Below are 23,620 nucleotides of genomic sequence, written 5' to 3' on the forward strand. Positions count from 1 at the left end.
AGTGTCAAATATTCTTTTGTTTTCAGCTTTAAATTCTTCAGTTGTTTGCTCAATATGGAATTCTTGTGTGCCGACGTACAACTATATTTTTCTGGCATTTTTGTGTGTGTTTGTGTAGAGTGGATATGATTATAGCTAAATGAAAATACTGATATCTGCGTTGATCCCATAAACCTGGAGCTACATTTTCTACAGAGGTTTTGTATTGGAAAGGAAACTTATTCCATTTTCATTTCCAATCTCACTAAGGCAGTAAGTTTACAGAAAGCGCTGTAAACACTCTTAAGTAGAATTTCAGGAATCTTGAACAAGAACTTGGAGACTAAAATATTTGTATGTTTAGTTTTTAGGTGGGTCATTCAAAATAGGTTGTAGTTAGAGAATATACTTATAAAATCATTAAGATCAGTATTATCCGTGAATATACTCCAAATCCTTATAATGTGCTCTTTCTTACATGTATTTTGCTGGTCTCTCTCTCTCTCTCTTTTTTGTTTTTGAATTGAGCTTAAATAGACCAGTCTTGACATTTAATTTAAAAAACGAATTGTAAACAAACGTGACAAAAAATCTAAAATAGAAAATAGAAAATGGAGATAAGAACCCACTCACTTTTAAAGTAGCAGTGTTAGAGACATTCTTATTTTATAGATATATAGATGTATTTGGTTACAGTTCTGAATTGTACAATATTTTCCATTTCTGTCCCTGATCTTTCGCATGGAATTTTCATGTGTTAAGCACACAGCTCATGTGTTCATCTTCTTTACTTGGTTGCTTTTCCTATTGACATTTAAAAGGCCTATGAGTATGACTGTGTCTTCTGGGTCTGTGTATTTCTGCATAGAGTCTGAGACTTAATGAAATTTTAATTCCATTGTCTTTTCCACATGTTTATGATCTTTATCTTTCTGTGTTTTTACCATTACCATTTGTTCCCTGGATAGTCTACATAATTGCACTGGGCTTTATGGATAGAAAACTTAAAAATAGCCTAAATCATGTCTTCTCTTTCTATCCTGTCTAATCTGAGCTATTGAGACCACTCCTTTTCATTCACTCTGCCACCAGCCACCATGATTCCCTGTATTTTCCCACTCTCAGTCATTCGCCTGCTTTATGCTTGTCCCCTGGCTAAGGGCTTCCCAGTCCTAGTAGGCCAAAGATCAAGTTCTGAAACGGGTCAGGCAGGTTCTCCATAGTCTGGCAGGTACTACCTCTGGTATCATTCTCATATCTAGCAGAGTTACCTCTGCCAAGTTGTTGCGCTCCAGTCTTAGATTAAAACAAACAAAACATGGTTTCCTGAAAATGCCGTATTCTCTATCACCGCCTCCTTTGTACCTCCTCTGTGGGCACTTTACGGAGGAGGCAGAATTGCTGTTCCTTCCTTCCTCTGTGCTCCATAGTATTTTGTTCATATAGCAGCTGTAACTTTTCTCAAACTGTATTCTTAGTTTATCAGTCTCCCCTACTAGACTGAGTTTTACAAAGACCCTGACCTACTTGTTCTTACATCCTCAAGGCCAAGGGCAATCCCTGGAGCATGGCAGACAGTCATGATAATCTTTAGTGGGGGAGCTGTTCAATTTGTCTAGCATTACAAAAGTATGACAACAAGATAATGTATAAACATAGAAATATAAAATTTTGTATTTGAAATGTATGTGTGCCCAATAGGAAGCATAGTTTATTATGACATCTCATAAGGCATCTGTGAAGGTATTCTAGACAAGACGACAATTAAAGGTGACAGTCTGGAAAATCAGGTTTTTTTTTTTTTTTTTTTTTTTTTAAAGATTTTATTTATTTATTTGACACACAGAGAGAAAGCACAAGTAGGCAGAGAGGCAGGCAGAGAGAGAGGCAGAAGCAGGCTCTCCACTGAGCAGGGAGCCCGATGCGGGACTCGATCCCGGGACTCCAGGATCATGACCTGAGCCGAAGGCAGTCGCTTAACCAACTGAGCCACCCAGGCGCCCTGGAAAATCAGGTTCTTAAGGTGCCATCTGGGACACATTTGGGGCTAGATAAGCCTGCATCTACGTTTGCGTTATTCCCAAAGTTCACTAGGTGATCCTGTATGTTGATAAAGACTTGCTGAGGAGAAATATATTCTATTCGTATAGTACGAATATGGGCATTAAAAAAAAGATCAGGCTATGGAGAATCTTAATATAAATAAAATCGTAGAGTGTTAGTCATTTCCAAGATTGTGAGAGTTGTACACTGTTGCTTCTTTGTTCAGGTGCATCATCGCTGTGATGCTGATTATCAACATAAGAAAATGTAGCACATAATAGGCTCACAAAAATTTCTGAGGCCTGGATGAGTATTTTTGAATGTGTTTTCAAGTGTAGAGATTCAAGTCAACATATTCTTTTACATTTTGTACATGAATCTTTTGAGAATTGCATATAAAAGACCTTGCAATTTTTACTTTAAACTCAGAAACTATGATTTTAGTAATTCTTTTAATTTTGAAGAAACTGTGGTTTTTATTTTTCAGTGTTGAAAATGAGTCCATGAGCACAAGTCAGAAAAAGGATAATGTACTTTCATCAGAAGCAGTAAAGGTATAGTTTTAAATTAATATTTTATATTAAGCAAATATTTCTCTTAATTTCTGTTCCTACTTCTTTTAGATTCTGTCATCTCATTTTACATTTCAAAAGCAGTGCTATATTATTTATGTGGAAATCCAGCCCAGCTCTGTTGGATGTAGTATTTAGGTGGGATGCGGTGAGGGGAGAGCGGCACTGGGGAGAGTTTGAGAGTGGGGTGTTCTTATCTCAGCTTTTCCACTAACCAGCTGTGAGGCCTTCAGCTGATGCATTTAATGTCTTTGTCCTTAGTTTTCTTTTTTTTTTTTTTAAGATTTTATTTATTTATTCATGAGAGAGAGAGAGAGAGGCAGAGGCAGAGGGAGAAGCAGGCTCCCCGCGGAGCAGGGAGCCCGATGCGGGACTCGATCCCAGGACCCTGGGATCATGACCTGAGCTGAAGGCAGACGCTTAACCGACTGAGCCACCCAGGCGCCCCTGTCCTTAGTTTTCTAATCTGTCAATTGGATTGCCTGACTTCCATAGTTTCTTTTCCCTAGGATGTTCTTTATGTTGTGTTTTATCAAATGCTGATGACATTTAATAGTGCTTTTGGAAGTTAATAACATGTTCTTAGTGTGTGATGGATATTTTTGGTCAGCTCACATATGAACCAGATTTCCTTGCTTCTACAGGACAAGCATGAAAAGTATATAAGCTACACACCTCCCTAGGTAGTTACTGATAAGTGTGGTTAAAAATCCTTGAAAATCGGGGTGCCTGTGTAGCTCAGTTGAGCATCCATCTCTTGATTTTGGTACAGGTCATGATTTAAAGATCCTGGGATGGAGCCCCGCATCAGCCTCCCTACTCAGGGGGGAATCTCCTTGAGGATTCTCTCTCTCCCTCTGCCCCTCCTCCCGCTTGCTTTCTCTCTCTCTCCCCCCCCCCCTCCAAAATAAATAAATGTTTTTTTTTTAAAGATTTTATTTATTTATTTGACAGAGACACAGTGAGAGAGGGAACACAAACAGGGGGAGTAGGAGAGGGAGAAGCAGGCTTCCCGTGGAGCAGCGAGCCCGATGCGGAGCTTGATCCCAGGACCCTGGGATCATGACCTGAGCCAAAGGCAGACGCCCAATGACTGAGCCACCCAGGCTCCCCTAAAATAAAATAAATGTTTAAAAAAAATCCTTGAAAATCACTGAACCTTGTAACATTTCTTTTTACTCATAAGTGATTTTCTAGAACCTGAATGTTTGTGTTTTTCAGTGATGTGATGCCAGGTATGTGATCAAGCTTTTGTAGCTGTCCCACAGTCATGGAGTTTGGTCTCATCAATTTTCTTTTCACATGATTTGTGACAATCCGTAAAGCAGAATGCTTGTGCTTTCCGTGAATTTCAGAGTAAATTAGCTTGGTCAATGGAGGGAAAAAAGTCATCTGAATTCTTCATTACCAATAAGGGGACTCTTAAACATTATATGAAGTCCAAAGGCATTAGATATGGTGACGATAAAGCTGTTTTCATTGTTCCCCCATCATAATAAACAATATAAATATTTTTTGAGAGAAAATATCAGGATCTGATTTGTTTTTTAACTTTATCGAAAAAAAAATCAGGATCACCTTGCTTTCCTTATCTATCTTCGTTCCTTTGTGAGTTTGGCTATTAAATCCTGCTTTCAGGGACACCTGGGTTGCTCACTCGTTTAAATATCTGCCTTCAGCTCAGGTCGTGATCTGAGAGTCCTGGGATCAAGCCCTGCATCAAGTTCCCTGCTCAGTGGGGAATCTGCTTCTCCCTCTCCCCGTGTCCCCCATGTTCTCTCTCAAGTAAATAAATAAAATTTTTTAAAAAATCCTGCTTTCAGGTTTTACAACATTTCTACCTACTCTTTTCCTGTCAACTCAGCCAACTGTTAGCCAGCCTACTGGTTTACCACTGCAAGGGCTCTGTAGCTTTCTTCTTCTCTTCCTTCGGTTTTTGCATGTCTTCAGTTGCCTTAACTTCAAGACTTCTAATGATATATATGCAGCCTTGCTCTTCAGTTGTTTTACAGGAAGTATTTTCTTTTGAGATCTCAAACTTTGAGGTTTCTTTGGCTGCTAACTCCTTCACTCCATCTCCTAATCCCTCACTGCCTCCGTACCTGTCTTGACCTTCACCAAACATTCCTGCTATCCTTGCTGCCTTCCCCTCAGAGGCTCCACTTGTTTCCCCACTTGACCTGCAATTGATGCTGTACTACTCCAGCTATAATCTCACTCAAAAAAACCCCACAAAAAACCTTCAGCCTTCAGATTTGGCCTTTCCTGTAGTCCTACTTTGTACCTGCAGAGATTTGTTCCAGAAAGTCACACATTTGTAGATGCGGTGAATATGTACATTGGGCAGATACATTGGCTGGGCCTCCATGGTTAGTCTTTTCTATCCATTCTTAATATCTTGGTTTGAGTGCCCAGGATAATTTCAATTTGGGATCTGGGTCCCCAGGTAGATACGGCTCATAGTCATGAGATTGTTTCTCTTAGGATTTGAGACCCGTTAGATTACTTATACGTGGGCAGTGCAGTTAGAGAGTAATAGAGAGTGCACCATGGTGCTCTCCCTGTGGTGGCCTGAGCATTTGGCCCTTGTAATTATTGCTTTACCTTCCAGAAGCTATTAGTAAGATTTCTTCAACCTAGCCACACAGGCCCAATGGTTTAGATACCTGTTGCCAGGCATCAGAAATATATATATTTTGATAACACCAATAGTCAGCACCATACCTTGTGGGGGAAAACAGGTTAGAACAATATTGATGATCCTGTTATTCTAAATGGTCTCAATTTAAGTATTTTCGTTAGGAATGGAATAAAATATGCATTTGTTTTCTGATGAATAGTTTTGTGAAGCAGCACTCCACTCTAATGTGACATTTGTTACCATGCTTCCATCTTGTTAATCTGAATTTTATGATAATGCCTTCTGTGATAAGAAAAAAATATGCAGCATTTTTCCTGGTGAGTCTGAAATGTAACAGATTTATGAATAATAAATGTTCTTATCCATTTCTTTTTGTGAGTATTTGACTTTGAGATGCCAAATCAAGATGTTGACGATTGTTTGGTTATAAGTTTAAGCTACAAAAATTAATTATATTTTTCAAACAACTAAAGACTATAGAAGCTTTATGTTATCTTTGGACATCATTATATTCTTAGTTATCACTTAGATGCTATACAAGATTTGCTGTTTTGCTAACATTGGTAGCCATTTCTAATGCTAGCATTTATCATTCCACTGATAAATTTCTTTTATATGAATTAGGTTCTTATATCTAGCTGGCAAAACTTCCAGATATTTAGTTCGTATTCTACCTTCGTTTTTCTTTGGGGTCTACAATTTTGTCTTGTAGCCTTAGACACTTGGTCCTGTTGCATTCACGTCTACTGTTATTTAAAAGAGTAGGAAGTCATGCTCTAATTCCCTGCTGCCATCTACCTACTTCAGAGGAATTTTCATCCCTTTTTGTCTTCCAAGGATAAACTCCCGAAAGCCCCCTGCTTTGGTTTTGATCTGGTTTTGGTCCCCCTGGTTTTGGACTCTTATTTCCTGCCTTCTCTTAGACCTTGCCTTGACTATCCATCCCTCCATCTTCACTGGCTTCTTTTTCTTTTCTGAAACACAGTTGTTTTGGGAGGCACCTGGGTGGCACAGTCAGTTAAGCATCCTACTCTTGATTTTGGCTCAAGTCATGATCTCAGGGTTGTGAGATCGAGCCCCGTGTCGGGCTCTGTGCTGGGCATGGAGCCCGCTTAAGATTCCCTCTATCCCCCTTGGCCCCTCCCACCTCCCTCTCTCTCCCCCTCTAAAAAATAAACACACAAAACAGACTTTTTTTCCCCTTTGGTGGATCTGGTTTCCTTTCAATCTATCATTTCATGTCACTCCCAATCACTGTTCAATTCTTAATCTTTTCTAATTTGATTCCTGTCTCTTCTCTAGTTCCCTCAGACATGGGAAACTTAGTACTGTGCCTGGTACATGTGTCATAAGTGCTCAGTGAGTAGTTAAATGAGTAAAAGTCATTCCGTGAAACCAGTGATCTCTTGCTAATCGCAGTCAATAGTCTTTTCTTAGTTCTTATTTTATTTAACCAGTTGAGACACTTGATTTTCCAGATCTTGTCTTCTTTCCACAGATTTGCTTTTTTATCTTCTTTTCCATTAATATTGTACTTCATTGCAATTCTTGCCTCTGGCTATTTCCTTCTGACTTTCTGGCCAAATTACTTTTCATATAGATGTTTCTCAAAGTCCTCAGTTGTCTTCAATGTCTGTCTTCCAAAGTAATATCTTTCAATCGTATTGCTTCATTTTTTGGCTCTCAGATCTTTACTTGACATCCCTTTTGAACTCTAAGCTTGATTGTTGGGGTTCCAGACATTTCTGTATGGATGGCCTTTAGTACTTCAAATTTAGTCTGCCCAAAAGTCTCAGTATCTTCAGAGATGTTCTCTCTACATGTATTTAGTTGAGAGGTGGAGGTGGTGGGAGGTAGGGAGGATCGTTTAATTGCTTGGGATGGGAGAAGAGCCCTGGGTTCAGGTATTCCATCTGGAGATTTTCTTTTTTCTTTAAGATTTTATTTATTTGACAGAGAGAGACACAGTGAGAGAGGGAACACAAGCAGGAAGAGTGGGAGAGGGAGACAAAAGCAGGAGGAGTCTCCAGGAGAGGGAGAAGCAGGCTGTCCGCTGAGCAGGGAGCCCAATATGGGACTCCATCCCAGGACCCTGAGATCATGACCTGAGCCGAAGGCAGACACTTAACAACTGAGCCACCCAGGCACACCCAATCTGGAGATTTTCAACCAAACTCTTTACGTTTAATCCCACTGCCCTAAGTGGTACCTAGTGTCTTCAAAACCTGAACTTTTTCAGGCTGTCTGTGGAGTAGATTGTGTCCCTCATGATCAGAGTTCCCCCTTGCAGCCACTTGGGTAGAAGCTTCCTGTGGTGAGTTACTCTGCCTCCATCCGCCTTTGCCTTCTAAAACTTTTTTGAAATCTCTTATCTGCTCATATGTACTCTCTTACTCTCTTTGTATTTATAACTGAAACCGTTCCTTTACTGTCATTTTAGAATGTTTTGTACAAGAGAAGCACTCAATATGTGTGGCTCGTCAACAGTGTTAATTGGAATTTTTATCTCTTTTTATAGTTGAAGAAAGTGAATCTCAGAGATTGTCACTTAAGAAAACCCACACTGTTAGTGAGAGGAGACAAGACAATTCAGATGCAGTTCTGTATAATGCTTCCCGTTTGTGAATTTAATTTATAAGGTATATTCATAAACTAAATTTACCAAAAAGAAATCTTATTAAAAAAATTAAAAGAGCTATACACTAAGTCTATTTTCAGAAATGATTCATGAGCTAAATGAAATGAATTAAACCTGGGCCATAGGTTATAGATTCTCCAACCCAGACCTCAATAATTTGATGATTTTTAGGCTTGTTCTCAGTAGCTTGACATCTGCTTTTTATAAAATTTAACTTTTGTCCCATTTTAGAATTGTTGCTTATAACTAATCATACAATTTTGATGAAGGTTCTGGAGTGGTTTTCAAGAGGCAGTGGTTGATAGATGCCTTTGATGTTCTATGAATAATCAAGGAGTATCAGTCTAGTGCATATTATTTTTATTTATGATTTATAACACTTAGTTTTACAAGTAAATCATTTACAACAAAGATCCGTACATTTTTAACTATTGTCTCTGTTTACTGATAGGTAAAGATGGAAAAATTATAGCTCAAGAATCTTACTGAAGAAAAAGTCATTGTTTTTTATATTAATTTTATATTGAATGTACAGTGCTGTTTAGTAAGATGGATATATTAAATTTATACATCTGTTCATATTTTGGTTTGTGTAACTCTTCTTTCCTTATTGGTTTTTTCCAACTTCCTTTGGCCAAAAGTGAAATGACAGTAAAACTTAAATGCATTAAATGTTTTCTTGGTGGGCGCCTGGGTGGCTCAGTCATTAAGCATCTGCCTTTGGCTCAGGTCCTGGAATGGAGCCCTGAGTCGGGCTCCCTGCTCCTCAGGGAGCCTGCTTCTCCCTTTTCCTCTGCTTCTCTCTCCGTCTGTCTCTCATGAATAAATAAATAAAATCTTTTAAAAAAATATTTTCTTGGTTAGGTTAGGGGAAAATTGATTACTGAACTAATTTTTAAATAAATTACGGCCTTAATAAATGCTTGCTATCCTTTTTTCTCAGCGATACAGATAATAGCAGCAGTATGACATCAAATTAATAAAAGATTTTCAAATTTTTCTTTTTCAAATACAGGAACTCTTAAAAAAATCTCAACTTAATCACATTTGGAACCCATTTATAAATAGATTAACTTTAATTGATAGGAATGTTGATGATTGGAATGAGTGGTCTCATAGTAAGCCACTATTTCTCTGCTTCTGCCAACTATGGGACCCCTTGGAAAAGTTTTAAAATTAACATATGCCGTGATGGAAAGAACAGTCTTTGGAATCAGACAAATCTGGGCTTAAATCCCAGCTTTCCATATGGTAGTTTTGTAATCTTGGAAAATTTACTCAACCTCTTTGAACTTTGGTTTGCTGATCTGTATGGGTGTAGGGGAGGTGTTCAAATCCTATTTCATAGAAGTGTTTTGGAATTAACTGAGATAATATGTATAGCACTACACGATGCCAGACACAACACAGGTACTCAGGGAAAGAGGTGCCTTCTTGCCATATAAAGTCTGGCTAAACCTTAGAACTCTTTTGTTTGAGAATGGTGCTGATTTTTTCTGGGTGCATAGTATAGAAATAACTATTAGAAACATTGATTCTCTATCACATTTGAAAAGAAGGCATACGTGGAGATAGACATATTGAAATTTAGCTAGAAGTCAAAAGTTCTTACCCCTTGATTGCTTCTGTAAAGACTGAGTGCTGTCAGAGTGTCTGAAGTAGAGATCCCACTGTGTCACTCTGTGGTCAGATGCCCAAAGGAACTGGCAGGGCTGAAGCCTGTCTGTATGGCTGGGGCTGGTCTGGGGCCTTGATATCTTAGAGTTCCTGGCTGTTTAATGTGTTATAAGGCACCTGGTTTGATTTGCAGCAGCTCATTCTACTGTAGACCTGTAATGGTCCTACTTTGTGGTATGATGGAGTACCTTATCAAAATGGAAACAGACTTATGAAAGGTAATATACATACTCCAGATTTTTGTGAGTACATTTACCTTCATGGGTGCCAGATATTGATTCAAGAACATTAGAGGGGGTTCTGAAAACCTCTCCTAGAAATAAAAACATTTATTATTCTGGCCCAGTGTTTTCATTGGAGAACTCTTTATACCACAACAGAAAGGAGTGGCTTTTCTCCTATCTTATGTCATTTTGTTCCTTTTTTCTTCTGTCCTTACACAACCTGCCCTGGTTGATTTGATTTCTACCTACATCTAAGCCTGTGACAAAGCTCACACCTGTCCCTCCAGCCCAACGTGTTTTGCTGAGCATCAGGGTAATAGAACCAATTCTTTGATGCACCTTTCCTGCCAGTGTTGCTGGGTATAAGATTTGACACATTCAGAGTTGAACTCAGACTATTTTATCCTAGTTCCCTTCTCTTTCTGTGTTCTCTGTCCTGCTAAAAGGTGCCACCAATTACCCAATCTTGATGTTTGGAAATGATTCTATCATTCTGTCTCCCTCCCCATTGTGCCAGGGACCATCAACAGCCCTTTCTTCCTGTCCATACCCATTGCTACTCTATACTTCAGACTTTTCTCCTTTAGATCAACAGTTTTTACTCCTGTGTTGTTTGTTCTGACACATGATAGATGACTGTCTTGGGTCACTTATGGTTAAAGGCACTTATTTGGTACACCATATATAACTACATCCCTTTATCAGAGATTACATGGAAATGAAAAACTGAAAGTAACACCTCAGCTAAAACCTTGATTCTATTCTAGAGCATTTTTAAAAAGTGAAATTTCAGCTTTTTAACTAACTTTAGTAATAAGTTATTTGTGACATCTCAGAACTGATCACAACACTGAGACATGACATAAAAGTTGTAGGTAATTTGTTATGTTAAACAATAACCAGCTTAGAGCAAAATAGTTGAAGGCCAACCTGCTGGCCTGTTCTAACTTTTTAGTGGAAAAATAATGCTGTGATAAAAATGTTATCTTTCAAGCAAAATTACTTTAACAGTGGGAGTATAAATTGTTCATCTTTGCACCTTACCATTAGTCATGAAATCCATTTGAAAAATTTTGTTCATGCAAATATGTATCAATAGTTTATATGGAATTAATCAGGCATCCCACCACAAATTAAATCCATTATGATGAAGGTTAATAGTAATTTTGATTTAAAATTTTAGCACCACTTAATCTATAGCTAGCTCAAGATATTGGTAATAATCTGATAATAATTATTTTCCTCAAAATTGAGGAAATTTTAACTACTGGTGGTACAATTTCAAATATTGACAAATTTGCCAAGTAATATGTAGCAACCAGATGTCTTAGGAGAAAATTAACTAGAATTCTCAAGTAAGCAGCTGGTTTTAGTGTATGAGTGCCAGATTTTAGTACCTGTTAATTTAGGTGATAGTCATATTCAGGATGAAATTGTTTTCACCTTGTGGTGACAGGGAAAACAGTGTGTTAGGAATGTTCACTGAAAGAACATGTACATAGGCGATTTCCATTCTGAAAAAACTTCTGTTGTAATAGAAATTTTCCAGACAAAGAGGGCAAGGGGTAAGTGGTCTCGGCAGTGGGAATAGCATTATTGCAAAGACATTCTGTAGGAGAGAGAGAGAGAGAGAAGAGAGATGGGGAGAGAATGAATGAGGGTGGATATGATGACATTAGGTATTTGCAAGCATTGTGAGTGGCAGGAGATGAAATTGGAGAAAGTTACAGGGGGCTAGACCCACCAACACCTTGAATGCCATGCTTGAGAGGTTGGATTTTATCCTGACAGCATGCCGTGATAGTGATTAAAGGCCTTTAGGGATGACCAGATTTGAATTATAAAAGATTGCTCTAGTTTTTGTCTGGAGAATGGACTGGGGACAGTGCAAGCAAGGAAACAGGTGATGTTTTTGTCTGACTTTTAAACAAGCGGAAGTATTAAGATTTGCAGAAAATGAAAGAATGGAGACAAAGCATGAACACATTCAGTATTGGATGTATTGAGCTTGAGGTTCCAGTGAAGTACCCAGGTGGATATGGATGCCTGATTGATAGTTGAACATCCTGTCTGAGCTGCAAATCAAAATCTGGGAATCATCTGATTAATCTGTGGGAAATGAAACCTCGTAAAGAAGATCATGAAGAAAAAGCAGGCCCAGGCTGGAAATTGGAGAAATATGTTCTGTAAGGGATGGCTAGAATAATGTGAGCTTGAAGGAGATGGAGAAAGTGTTTGAGAGGAAGAAGGAAAATCTCAGAGTAATGTCATGGAAGCAAATGGAAGATTGGTTATCAGGAAGAGATTCAGTCTCACATTCTGCAGATGCACCATGTAAGAAGTGTATTGAATTAGCAAGTGGGACAGGGTTTCTTAGAGACTGTGGTCAGCACAACTAGGGAGGAAGTCAGATTGTAAGGGCTTAGAGAGTGATTGGGAGGAAAGGGTAAAGAAGATGGTGAGGGCTGGGAACCCTTTTTTGAGGAGGTTGGTAGTAAAGAGAGGAGAGGGCTATCCTTGTGCATTTACTTTTGAATGGTGGGCTTCCAGAAGGGGCAGATGAGGAACTGTGGTTCCCAAGGAGTCCTCAAGGACTCTGCACTGGTACCCTGGTGAGGGAATTCACCTTGGGAAGAGGAGGAGTCCTTCCTTCGTGGTGAGCGTGCTAGTGAGTGAAGGAAGTATGCCGATGCTGCAGGAGTCAGGGCTATGAGGGAATATCTTCATGAAATAGAGAGTAGTGACCTCTGCTGAGCAAGGGGGTAGGATAGTGGAGTGGGTGGGAAAGGTGAAAGAGCTGCTGTGGAAAATAAGGAAAGGTTACAGAGAGATTTCCAGCTGGGGCTGTAAATTTTGAATTGTTCGCAGCCCAAATCTGCATGGTGTGCATATCCTTGTGGTGTTTTAAAACAAGACTCACTCATTTAGTTAGGAAAAGATAACACTGGAATTTTTCTCAGTGGGGATGACCAAGGAATAAAACAGAGACTTTGAGGTTACTGGTTGTATTTGATGGCCGGGTAGAAAAGATAGGAAACTGTGGGAACTGAAAGGGACAGTGTAGGAGAAGACAGAAGCTATGATGGGGCAGGAGGAGTGGTGTGGTGGGTACACCTGGGACAGTAGAGTAAGACAGCTGAAAGGAGGAGAGGGTGTGCACATGGGGAATACCTGAGATTGAGTTTCAGAGGTGACACAGTTATGGGTGACTCACTAGGGTCAGAGTTAATGGAAGAGGCAAGAAGAGTGGAGGTGAAAGTCACTGGAGTTGAGGGTGTTAAGGAACTGGGAGTCAGGGTGTTCAGAAGGATCATCCTTTCTATGCACAATGAAGGCGGAGTCTGAGGTAGAAAGGATGACCAAGCCAGGTGCTTGAGACTGTAAAGGAAGGGTCACCTGGCTCTTCATTATTTTCCACTCAACAGGCTCTTTGGTGACAGCCTCTATCCTGTGACCTTTTTGACTTTATTCCCTGTGCCACTTACCATGTTGGCACAGCACCTGCCACATGCTCTAGGATATTCGAGGGGGTGACAAACTAATACCAGTTGGACCTGCAAATAAATTCTTACATCATTAGAATGTGGGCTCCATGAAAGCAGGGCTATTGGTGTTTTTTGTTTTTTTGTTTTTTTCCGGTTGCATCTAAACACCTGGAATGGTATCTTGCTCTTACTTAATGAATGAATGATTTCGAGCTAGCATGGACCCTAACTGCCACTTGGTATACCCATTTCAGCCTAGTACTGCATTCCCCAGAGACACTTGTCCAAGTCTTCTCTATTTCGGGAGCCCAAGTCCCAGCTCCACCTGTGTGTTCCTCCTTTGGCTTGCCATCTCTCCTCTCACTTACTGAGGTCAGAGCCATTTGGTGGACCTTGCCCTTTGTCTTCTCTATTTACAGAATTGCTCAGACCTTGCCACTTCCTTACCTCTTTACCTGGAAGAGGACGTGTCCCTAATCCTCTTCAAGGCTAATACTTTCCCTTTATTATTAGAAAAAGTATTAGAGACTCTACTGGTCTCTTTATCTCACTTTATGCTTTTCACTCTGGGACCTGGCATCCTTCTCTCATGTACAGCAGTTACTCTCTTTCCAGTAGGTATAGAGCTGATCCACAAAACAAGAACAAAAAACCATTTATTCTGTCTTAGACCTTAAACTGTCATATTCTGTCTTTTTGTTGTTGTTGTTGTTAAAAAAATTTCTCAAAATATTCCCTTCTATTTACTGACTATTCCTGTTCCCTTGCCTGCCTACTCACAGCTTAACACCTTGAGTTTGGGGCTGTACTCATACATTCCTGAGCTGTTAAGACTATTCCTCCTGCATTCCTGGGGCTTCTGTATAGTCCTCATTACTTATTTACTAATCCAACAACTATTGGAGCACCTCTGATTGTCAGACACATTTCAAGATGCTAGAGATACTGCACTGATTGAAATAGACAAAAATCCCTGCACTTGTGGCTTTTACTTTGTAGAGGAAGAAACAGATATTAAATAATGGAAGTGTATATGTGTGTGTGTATTTGGACACTAGCAAGTACAAAGGAGAAAAAGAGAGAGGATATTGGCACTTTCAGAGTGGAGGAATTGACAATTTTGGAGTGACTGGGGAAGCTTTCAATGAAGAGATGAGTTGTAAGTAAAGGTCTGAGGGAGGTGAGGGGGAGTGAGTCATATAGCTATGTAAGGGAAGAAAATCTAAGCAGAGAGAAGAGTCGATGTACATACAGTTCCCGAGGCATGAGTGTGCCCGTTGTTTTTGAAGAACAGTGGGGGAGGATAGTCATCTTTCTAGACCTCACAGTAGCATTTGGCATTTACTCCCCACTTGCTTTTGGAAATAGTCTTTGTCCTTTGCCTATGGAGAGAGACCAGTATTCTGGAGGGATGACTTGGTCTGGTTTTTGCCTTCTCCATCTCTCACTGATTTCTTCTCTAATTTGCACCTCCTTTTAATCTTAATCTTTTTTTTCCCTAGAGCCGTTTTATCCTGCATACACTGTGTATGGCCAAATTGCATTCTTAAACTGCACTTCTGACTACTTTCCAGACATCTCATCTTTACATCAGCAGGGGACCAAAAATTCAGTGTTTGACATCTAAGTAATTTGTTGCCTTACCTCCTCCCATCCCCACAAGATCCTGATCTCACCTCTCCTATTTCCCGTATCCATTTTTTACTTTACTCAAATCATTGCCCAGTTTAGAAAACTAAATGCCTGTGATCTATGACTTTGTTATCCCTGAGCCTCTGCTTCTATTAGTCATCTTATCCACCTCATTCTCTGTTCTGTACCCCAGTCTTCTTCAGCCACACCCCTGCCATGATAAACAGAGTTCATAATTCTGTGTCTTTGTACATAGTATACTGTGTGTCTAGGATGCTCTTCTCACCCTTCAGGAGCAAGCTCAAATGTTACCTCCTCTATGCAGTGGATTCTCTTGTAAGCCCCACACAGTAATAAGCAATGAGTATCTTGCTAGACTGTAAGCTCCTTGAAGCTGAAACTATGTCTTACTAATCAGTGTCCCTGATGCTTTTCTGTGCTTCCCTGTATTAGGCACATAGCAAAGAGAGGAGATGGATGGATGAAATTGACCAAGGACATTGCATTATAGCAAATTGAGTGTGAAGGGAAAAAATTTCAAATTCCCCAGTTACATATGCCTTCATCAGTAGCCTTTGTTGTTATATGTGGAATGCCAACATCTTTGAGAGCAACTGGAATTGATGTTTTGTTTGCTTGAATCCTGACTGCTTTCATTCTACTCATTGGAACATTGGCAGGCAGTCCTTTTGGCAGGCAGCATTGGCCCTCGCTTGTGGCAGGCTGAATTTTATTGTTGTTTAGGCTGAGGGGAAAGAGCAGCTGTTTTAGATCAGACTTAAAATTTTAATTATATAAATAAAGAATTTATTGTGTTTACTTTGAATAGCAGTGCTCTTTTCTGCTAGTTTTTGTTCCTAGATTTAGATGCTTTTTTCTTTTGGGAGTATTTCACTGACACAAATTTCTCAGAAGATTATTAGGGAAAAATTAAGAAATGGAGACATCTAAGGACAAAAAGTGCTTTTTAGTAAACTGAAGATACAGATTCTGGAATAGCAAAGAAGCTGAAAATAAAGGGAAGGAAAAAAGTGATTTTCAAAAATTTTTTGTATAATTCTAAAAAGGTTAAATCTAGGGGCACTTGGGTGGCTCAGTCGGTTAAGCCTCTGACTCTTGATTTCAGCTCACATCGTGATCCTCAGGGTCGTGAGATCAAGCCCCATGTGGGGCTCCATGCTCTTGGTGGAGTCTGCTTGTCCATCTCCCTCTGTTCCTCCCCTGCCCACTCTCTCCTTTCTCTCTCTCTCAAATACATAAGTAAAATCTTTTTCTAAAAATAAAGTTAAATGTAAAGGTTTTCACTTGTTTAGCAAAATGTACCTCTTTTGTTTAGAAAGCAGTTTATTGTATTTTGGAAGGAATTGTCAAGTAAAAAATAGCTGAGGCAGTGAAATAAATAGTATTTTTGACAGAAGTCATCTTGAGATTTTATCGATGTCAAAAAAATGTAATCTTCATGTTCTCTTAATATCCCCCCTTTTTTTAAACCATTGCCCCAATTTTATAAGACTCTTGTGAATCTCTGAAGCATTTTAAGAATACTTATGATATTCTAATGAATAGCCTACGGTTTACTTCCTTCAGATAGCTACCCAGCAAGAGCAGTCATTCATACTAGCTATAGAAAAAAAAGAAATACACTGTTATGTTCATGTTACAGTCTTAGTTCATTTTAACTCAGGAAGAAATGTTGTGGCTGATAATTACAACAAATTAAATGGCATAGTTAAAGGACAAAAAATGTATATCTTCATACACATGAGCATTTTTGAAATGTGAACTAGCATTTCTTTTGCCAAACTGAGAGGCCCTTTATGTGAGGAGAGGACACAGCTAATTTATAGCACATTCTCCCAATAATGAGCACAAGGTTGGAGGGATGAGGTGGAGACAAGTGGGAGTGAGTTGCAGTTGAAACCAGTAAAAGGTGAGACTTTGACTCTGGAAGGTTGGTCATATTCTAAATGTAGAGACTCACGAGTTTTTTAAGCTCCTAACACATAGAAAAATGCTATCTGAATGTTTCCTCAAAAATACCCTCTGACTCTGCAAGTGGAGGACAGACTTGAAATATTGCTTGAAATTAATTACCTGGGCTAATAGGTTCTAAACCTTTTCTCAAGCTTTCATATGCTAAATTGTGTTAGTGGTTAGGGGAACACTCCATTAAAACTATTTTGAATTTGGATTAAAATATGGAACGAGGTAAACAAATAACATTGAAATTATGATGCTTTTGCCTCCTTGAGGATCAGCCTCTTACAAAACTTTGTCATGTGAACTGACAGTGCCCTAAGGTGGTTTTACCTTGCTGTTCTGATCTTTTTTCTGACTCACACTGGAGCTTTTCTTTTAAAAGGACTAGTGAGCATGACATCTGACAGATACTGTCAGACAGGCATTCCTTTTACAAGTAGGTGAGTAGGCATGTTTGGAAGGCAGGCTGAGTTGGCACATGGGCCTAAGGTTATTGAAGCTTCAGGGGAGAGTGTGACAGGGAGTGCCAGCAAACTCTTCGATAGAGCAGCTCAGTCTTTGCTCCCAGAGAGTACACAGGAGTGTGAATGTGTTTTATTAGTAACTTCATTATGAGCAGGTAAAACACACCCGTGAAAGTGTTGAACATCTGCAGGAGTTCGCAGTACTGCACAGGGTTTGCATTAATGCACATCTGAGGATTTTGTGGTTTACTACTAAGGATAGTGGGCTTTTCCTCTGAATTGATAACACCATGTTGCTGTCTTTCCTCATCTTACTGAGAAACAATTTTACACAATGTGGCAGCTTCTTTGTGGGTTAGGACAGTGCTGAAATGAGGTTTATTTAGGTGTTATCTAATGTACAGAGTGCTTGAAAGTACTGTCCATTAGCTCTGAGTAATTAAGGCTAAATTTAAATATGCCTAAAATTTGCCATGATCTGTCCCTTTACTTATCTCTCCCTACACATCCCTCACTCTTCTCATTTTGTACCCTAACCTCCATTCATCTTTAACTTCTTAGAAGCTGGCACATCACTATATAGAGTGGGGGAGGAGGAGGAGAGAGAGCTAGGGAAGGAGGGGGATGCACAAGCATCACATAGTCACGTAGTACGTGTCTTTCCGAGGGCACTTCTAGGAATCCTCCTCTGCTGTCACTGCCACCAACCCTGGACTGGTTACTCCTGTTCTGTCTTCCCACATGGGCTGTATTCCTCCCTTCATGACGTTTACTATATAGTTTTAAGTTGTGCTGACTGTGCCCTTCACTAGACTGTAAACGGCCGGAAGATTCAGAAGCCATCAGTCTTACTCACAGATGTATCCCTCGCATCTGGCACAAAGTGTGTCATATAAGAAGTTATTAGTCAATTTGTGTGATTTTTTTAAATGATGATGTTTATTATTCTCTATTTCTTTTTCAAAGATTCCCCAAAGTGAGGACAAAAAGAACCATGCTGAGAAGCTAATCACTCCTCCAACGCAGGAAGATTCCAAAAAGCCAAATGACCTTTCCGGTTCCACCTCAGATACCAAAATAGGAGAAAACGATAGACAGCCAAAAGAAAGCTTTTTTCAGTTTCTTGGTAACTTATTCAATATCTCAGGAAAATCATCTCTTGGTGATGCCAAGCAATCTTCTTTCAAAGATGACCATGACAGAACTGAGAAAGATCTACAAAATCCCAGTAACCATCCTGAGGAAGGGGTCAAAAGGGAGAGGGAGATTTTCGGTGGCTCCCTGGGAACCCAGGCGCTTCCAGCAGAAGAACCTGAGTCCAACTCAGCTGAAACATCAGATGCCTTTTCTTTGGATACAACACAGGACAGTGAACAGGAAACCAGTGATGTACTAAAGTAAGTTTACAGTTTACTTAGCCAAAAAAGTGAGGTTTTGGACCTAGCTTTTAAGCCTTAGTTCTCTTATTAATTAAGGGGATTGGAAAAAGTATTCTCTAATGTCCCTGCTACTAGGTTAAAAAAAAATGATTCTGTGTATCATACATATGATCTAGGGCCTTTGGACCTATTTTAAAGGGCAGTACTGATACCTTTTAGGTGCTAACTATGTTATAGTACAAGATTTATTTCTAATTTAAGACTTCTTTGAATGAGCGTGTTTTCTGTTGTCTGAATTCTTCCTGTATTAGGACAGGCAGTGAGTCAGGATCTGCATTTTGGGAACAAAAATGATTCTAAGGTTTGTATTCACATTTTGTTAATATCTTTTCTTTGTGGAATGAAATTAAAGGGGTTAAAGAAGTTAAATTGACTTCTACTTGTAAAACTGGCCTTGTGATTTGTTTCCACAGCTCTGAGAAACTGAAATCTTGCACAGATGTAAAAATGATTTCACCATCCCTTTTTTCTTTCTTTGACAAACAGGCACCAACTTGTTTTTCTTTTACTCAGATGAGCTAGAAGGATTATTTTCTACGCAGAAAATGTATATAACAATGTTTAGTTCATTATCCATTTTGTGTAACACAGAAGTATTCATTCATAACTAATATTTTATGTTAATTTAACTTCTACCTGTGAATTGTATTATTTGAAGAGGTCATCAGTAATTATATAGTCAGATGTAGATGATAACTTAGAGCTCACTGTGTAGTTGTTTATAGTTTCAGAGTGTCTTCATGTATATATTTTGAGCTAATTCCTCATAGCAAGTTCCAGAAGTAGACACAGACCCACCCTTGTGAGAAAATAAGACCCAGACAGATTTGAGTTTGCCATCATGATGGATGGGGTAGGGCTTGCCCTACCAGATGTCAGTGTGCTGGTAAAGCTACAGATTTTGGAACAGAATGGATTGTCCAGAAGTAGACCCTTGTATATATGTGATTTGAACCCTTGAATGTGATGGCATTTTTATGTCCTCTTTTTTTTTACTTTTTTTTTTTTGTATTATATAAAGGAGGACTTTGGGAAATAGATGAACAATTTGGAGAAAAAAATAAAAGCTAGACACTTAACTCATTATACTGAAACAAAATTGAGGAACAAATTTTTTTTTTTAAATACAAAACTAAGAGTAGCTAAATGGGAATTATTCTGTGTTGGTGAGAAACAGCTTTCTAAGCATGATAGCAAAGGAAAGTGTCAGGAAAGAGATCAGTAGATTGGATCACTTCTAATTTTCAAACTCCATATGTCAAACAAAATAAACAATGATACCTTATATGGGCAAGTGAGAACATTAGGTACAAAAAATATCATAGAATGCTTTAACTGATAAACATTTTAGACACTAGCTCAACAATAGAAAAAAACAGCAACCAATATAAACAAAAGAAATATTAAGTGCTAATACATAAGTGGAAGAAAGGCTTATTCTCACCAGCAGTCAAGGAAATGCAAACTAAAATGGAATAACCTTTCTCCTATTAAATTGATAACAGTAACAGTAAATGACGATTTTCTGTATTACTCAGAGTTGATAGAGCTGATGCTCCATATACAGTGCTGGGAGTGGAAGCTATAGCTTAGAGCAGCATGTGTCAAGAACCTTAAAAAGCTTGTAGGTTATTTCTAATGATAGACACGAGTGTTTGCTGAAGCATTATTTACAGGAACATATCATTAGAAACAAACGTTCAACAGCAGAAAAGTGGTTAAATTGGAGTACCTCTGTAATAAAGGATTATCTAAAGTAGTGCTATTTAAAATGTGGTGTTTGGATTAGCAGCATCAGCATCACCTGGGAATCATTAGAAATACAAATTATCTGATTAGACCCACTGAATCAGAATCTCTGGGAGTAGGGCCCAGCAGTCTTCTCTAACAACCTCTCCAGATGGCTTTTTGTACCAGAGTATTAAAGTGGTGGAGATTTTGAGGCTGTTGTATGGGAATTAGGTGAATCAGAAAGGTTGTATTTTTTCCTACCCCCCCCTTTTTTTTTAAACCCCCCTTTGGTTTTTTTAAATTTTTTATTTTATTTTTTATTTTTTTTTATTTATTCATGAGAGTCAGAGAGAGAGATAGAGGCAGCAGCAGAGGGAGAAGCAGGCTCCCCGCCTAGCAGGGAGCCCGATGTGGGACTGGATCCCAGGACCCTGGGATCACGACCTGAGCCGAAGGCAGACGCTTAACCATCTGAGCCACCCAGGCGTCCCTCCCCCTTTGGTTTTGATTAGTAGGTCAGGTTTATTTCTTTGGTACTAGACAGAAGAAAATGGAAGATGATACTGTGCCTCTTATTTCTTGTTGGAAAAGCCCTCCTTATTAATAGAATAATTACTTGAGGCAATTACCAGAACCAGCTCCACAAAGCCTTTGTCTTGACTGAGAGACAAGCTTCCTCTGGCCCAGCTTCAGAAGTCCTACAAATTATCAGGTGTAGAATTGCAGTTAGTAACTTCCTATTGACAAATGTCAACTTGTTGAGGAATTATCATATAAAAGTTGAATACCATTTTGGTTAACAGTTTATTTTGACAATAGGATTAAGAACTACTTGGGCGCCTGGGTGGCTCAGTTGGTTAAGCGACTGCCTTCGGCTCAGGTCATGATCCTGGAGTCCCGGGATCGAGTCCCGCATCGGGCTCCCTGCTCGGCAGGGAGTCTGCTTCTCCCTCTCCCACTCCCCGTTTGTGTTCCCTCTCTCGCTGTGTCTTTCTCTGTCAAATAAATAAATAAAATCTTTAAAAAAAAAAAATACTTATAACCAATTTTATAAATATATCTGGAGAAGATATTTACTAATAATTTTAAGATTGTATTATTAGTATTAAAGTTGTTTTAGTTCTGTGATATGAATTTACTAAAAGCAAGGATATATTTAATTTTTTATCAAGATCATGAGAATATTCCAAATATAAAATGTTATTTAAAATTAAGATTTGTTGAATCTCTGAAGGTAAGCGTTTTATTCAAGCCCATGTTAGAACAGCTGGCCAGAAAGCACGCACTTCCCAAGGAAGAAAGTGCTCTGGAGAACAAAAAGTTTTTACAGGGTTATATGCTTTTTTACATCTTGTAAACCTCAGAAGATTATAGATTAGCATATAGACAGGAATCACAGGTTTTAACATCAAGAAATGCAGGGAGTAGGAGCATCGATCAATATCATAAGATCAAGATGGTTTTTTGTTAGGCCACTCATTTATAAAGCAGGTATACAGTGTATGCTTGGTGAGCCATAAATCAGGCTTCTGGATTAAACAAAGTTAACGTACAGTCATGCTAACTTGGAAACCTGAAATGGCCTCTCTTGTATCTCAGGCCTTTAGAGAGTGTTTTTGCTCATCAGAATTTATACTTCTGAAATTAGTAGGAGATTTCAGTGTAATAAAAGATTTCAATTTTTTAATATAAGGAAGAGTGAATTTTCAGGTTTTGCATCATCTTTTTCATGTAAAAATGCCCCTTTTTTCCCTCTATAGATCTTTTACAATCAGTGTGTTAAAAAGGGTTAATAATTAGCTTAATTTAGACAAGTTTATAAAATATTCTGTGCTGTATAATGCTGTCCCATTACTATAATATCAAACATACATTTGAAATCACTATTACAGTTTTCAAAATTTAGATAAGTAATGACCTATAATTTGAAACGTGTTTAAAAAAAAAATCTTCCTCAAAAGCCACAGTAAATGATTTCATCTTCACTTAATTAAAACTAATGAACAGCTTTGTAATTGTTTTTATGTATAGTTTACTATGCAGAATTCATTTTTAATATCCATAAAGCCTTTCATTAAACCTGTTTGGTAACAACTTTGAGAATGTCTTCCATACATTAACTTATGCTTCCAGAGTAATTTATTAGGAACCTATTTCATTGTTGGGTTGAAATCTTTAAAAAGTTCTATGATTTTTGTTTTCAACACATTCATATCCATAATGAAAATTTTTTCTATCAAAACTTTATTGTGATTTTTTTTTTTAAGATTTTATTTTTATTTATTTGACAGAGAGAGGGAACACAAGCAGGGGCAGTGGGAGAGGGAGAAGCAGGCTCCCCGCTGAGCAAGGAGCCCGATGCGGGGCTCGATCCTAGGACCCTGGGATCATGACCCAAGCCGAAAGCAGACGCTTAATGACTGAGCCACCCAGGCGCCCCAAAACTTTATTGTGATTTAAAAAAAAATTGCTGGGGGCATGTGGGTGACTCAGCTAAGCATCTGACTCTCTTTTTTGGCTCAGGTCATGATCTCAGGGTTGTGAGATCAGGTCCCACATCACTTGCCCTACACTGGGCATTGGAGCCTGCCTAAGATTCTCTCGCCCTTCCCCGCCCCCCCCAAATAAATAAATAAAATTAAAAATTGCTGGATTTGCAACTTTTCTTTACATGGAAAAGTTAAAAGTCTTCCCTATTGTAAGAGAAGATATTGTTAACTATGTAATTTGAAAGTAAATATAGCTTCATGCTGAAAAGGTAGCTTAATCATACTTTCCTAAAAATGAGTTAGAGACTTTGCTCTAAGGCTATATTTTTGGGCTGTTTAGAATTTTCTTTGAAGAATGACACATGTCTTTGGTTGACCTTTGAAATATCAAGTATATCAAATATATGCAAAGAAGAGTACAGCCCTGTATACTACCTAGAGGCTTAATAAATCTTCACATGATAAGTATGTCTTGGGCTAAGATGCATAAACCTTTTCAAATTTCCAATATGTACGTATGTCTGCTTAAATATTTGAAATGTATAGGTAAGTTATTTTGTTCTCCCCCCCTTTTTTTTAGTCTGGGTACGGTATTTTTTATTGATCTGTGACAAGGTAGGGCTTTC

The 23,620-nt window shown here is 38.7% G+C and overlaps 1 protein-coding gene across 1 annotated transcript in view; it reads left to right on the forward strand.

Annotated features, from left to right (window-relative positions):
• CRYBG3 (crystallin beta-gamma domain containing 3) overlaps positions 1 to 23,620 on the forward strand; it is a 105,941-nt gene that overhangs the window by 14,581 nt on the left and 67,740 nt on the right. Inside the window, exons 2-3 of the mRNA XM_021687965.2 lie at positions 2,510 to 2,576; positions 18,302 to 18,732. Coding sequence (XP_021543640.2) covers positions 2,510 to 2,576; positions 18,302 to 18,732 — 498 coding nt within the window. The remainder of the gene's footprint in view (positions 1 to 2,509; positions 2,577 to 18,301; positions 18,733 to 23,620) is intronic.

Source organism: Neomonachus schauinslandi, chromosome 1 (assembly GCF_002201575.2).
Source record: "Neomonachus schauinslandi chromosome 1, ASM220157v2, whole genome shotgun sequence".
In the NCBI taxonomy this organism is placed as follows: domain Eukaryota; kingdom Metazoa; phylum Chordata; class Mammalia; order Carnivora; family Phocidae; genus Neomonachus; species Neomonachus schauinslandi.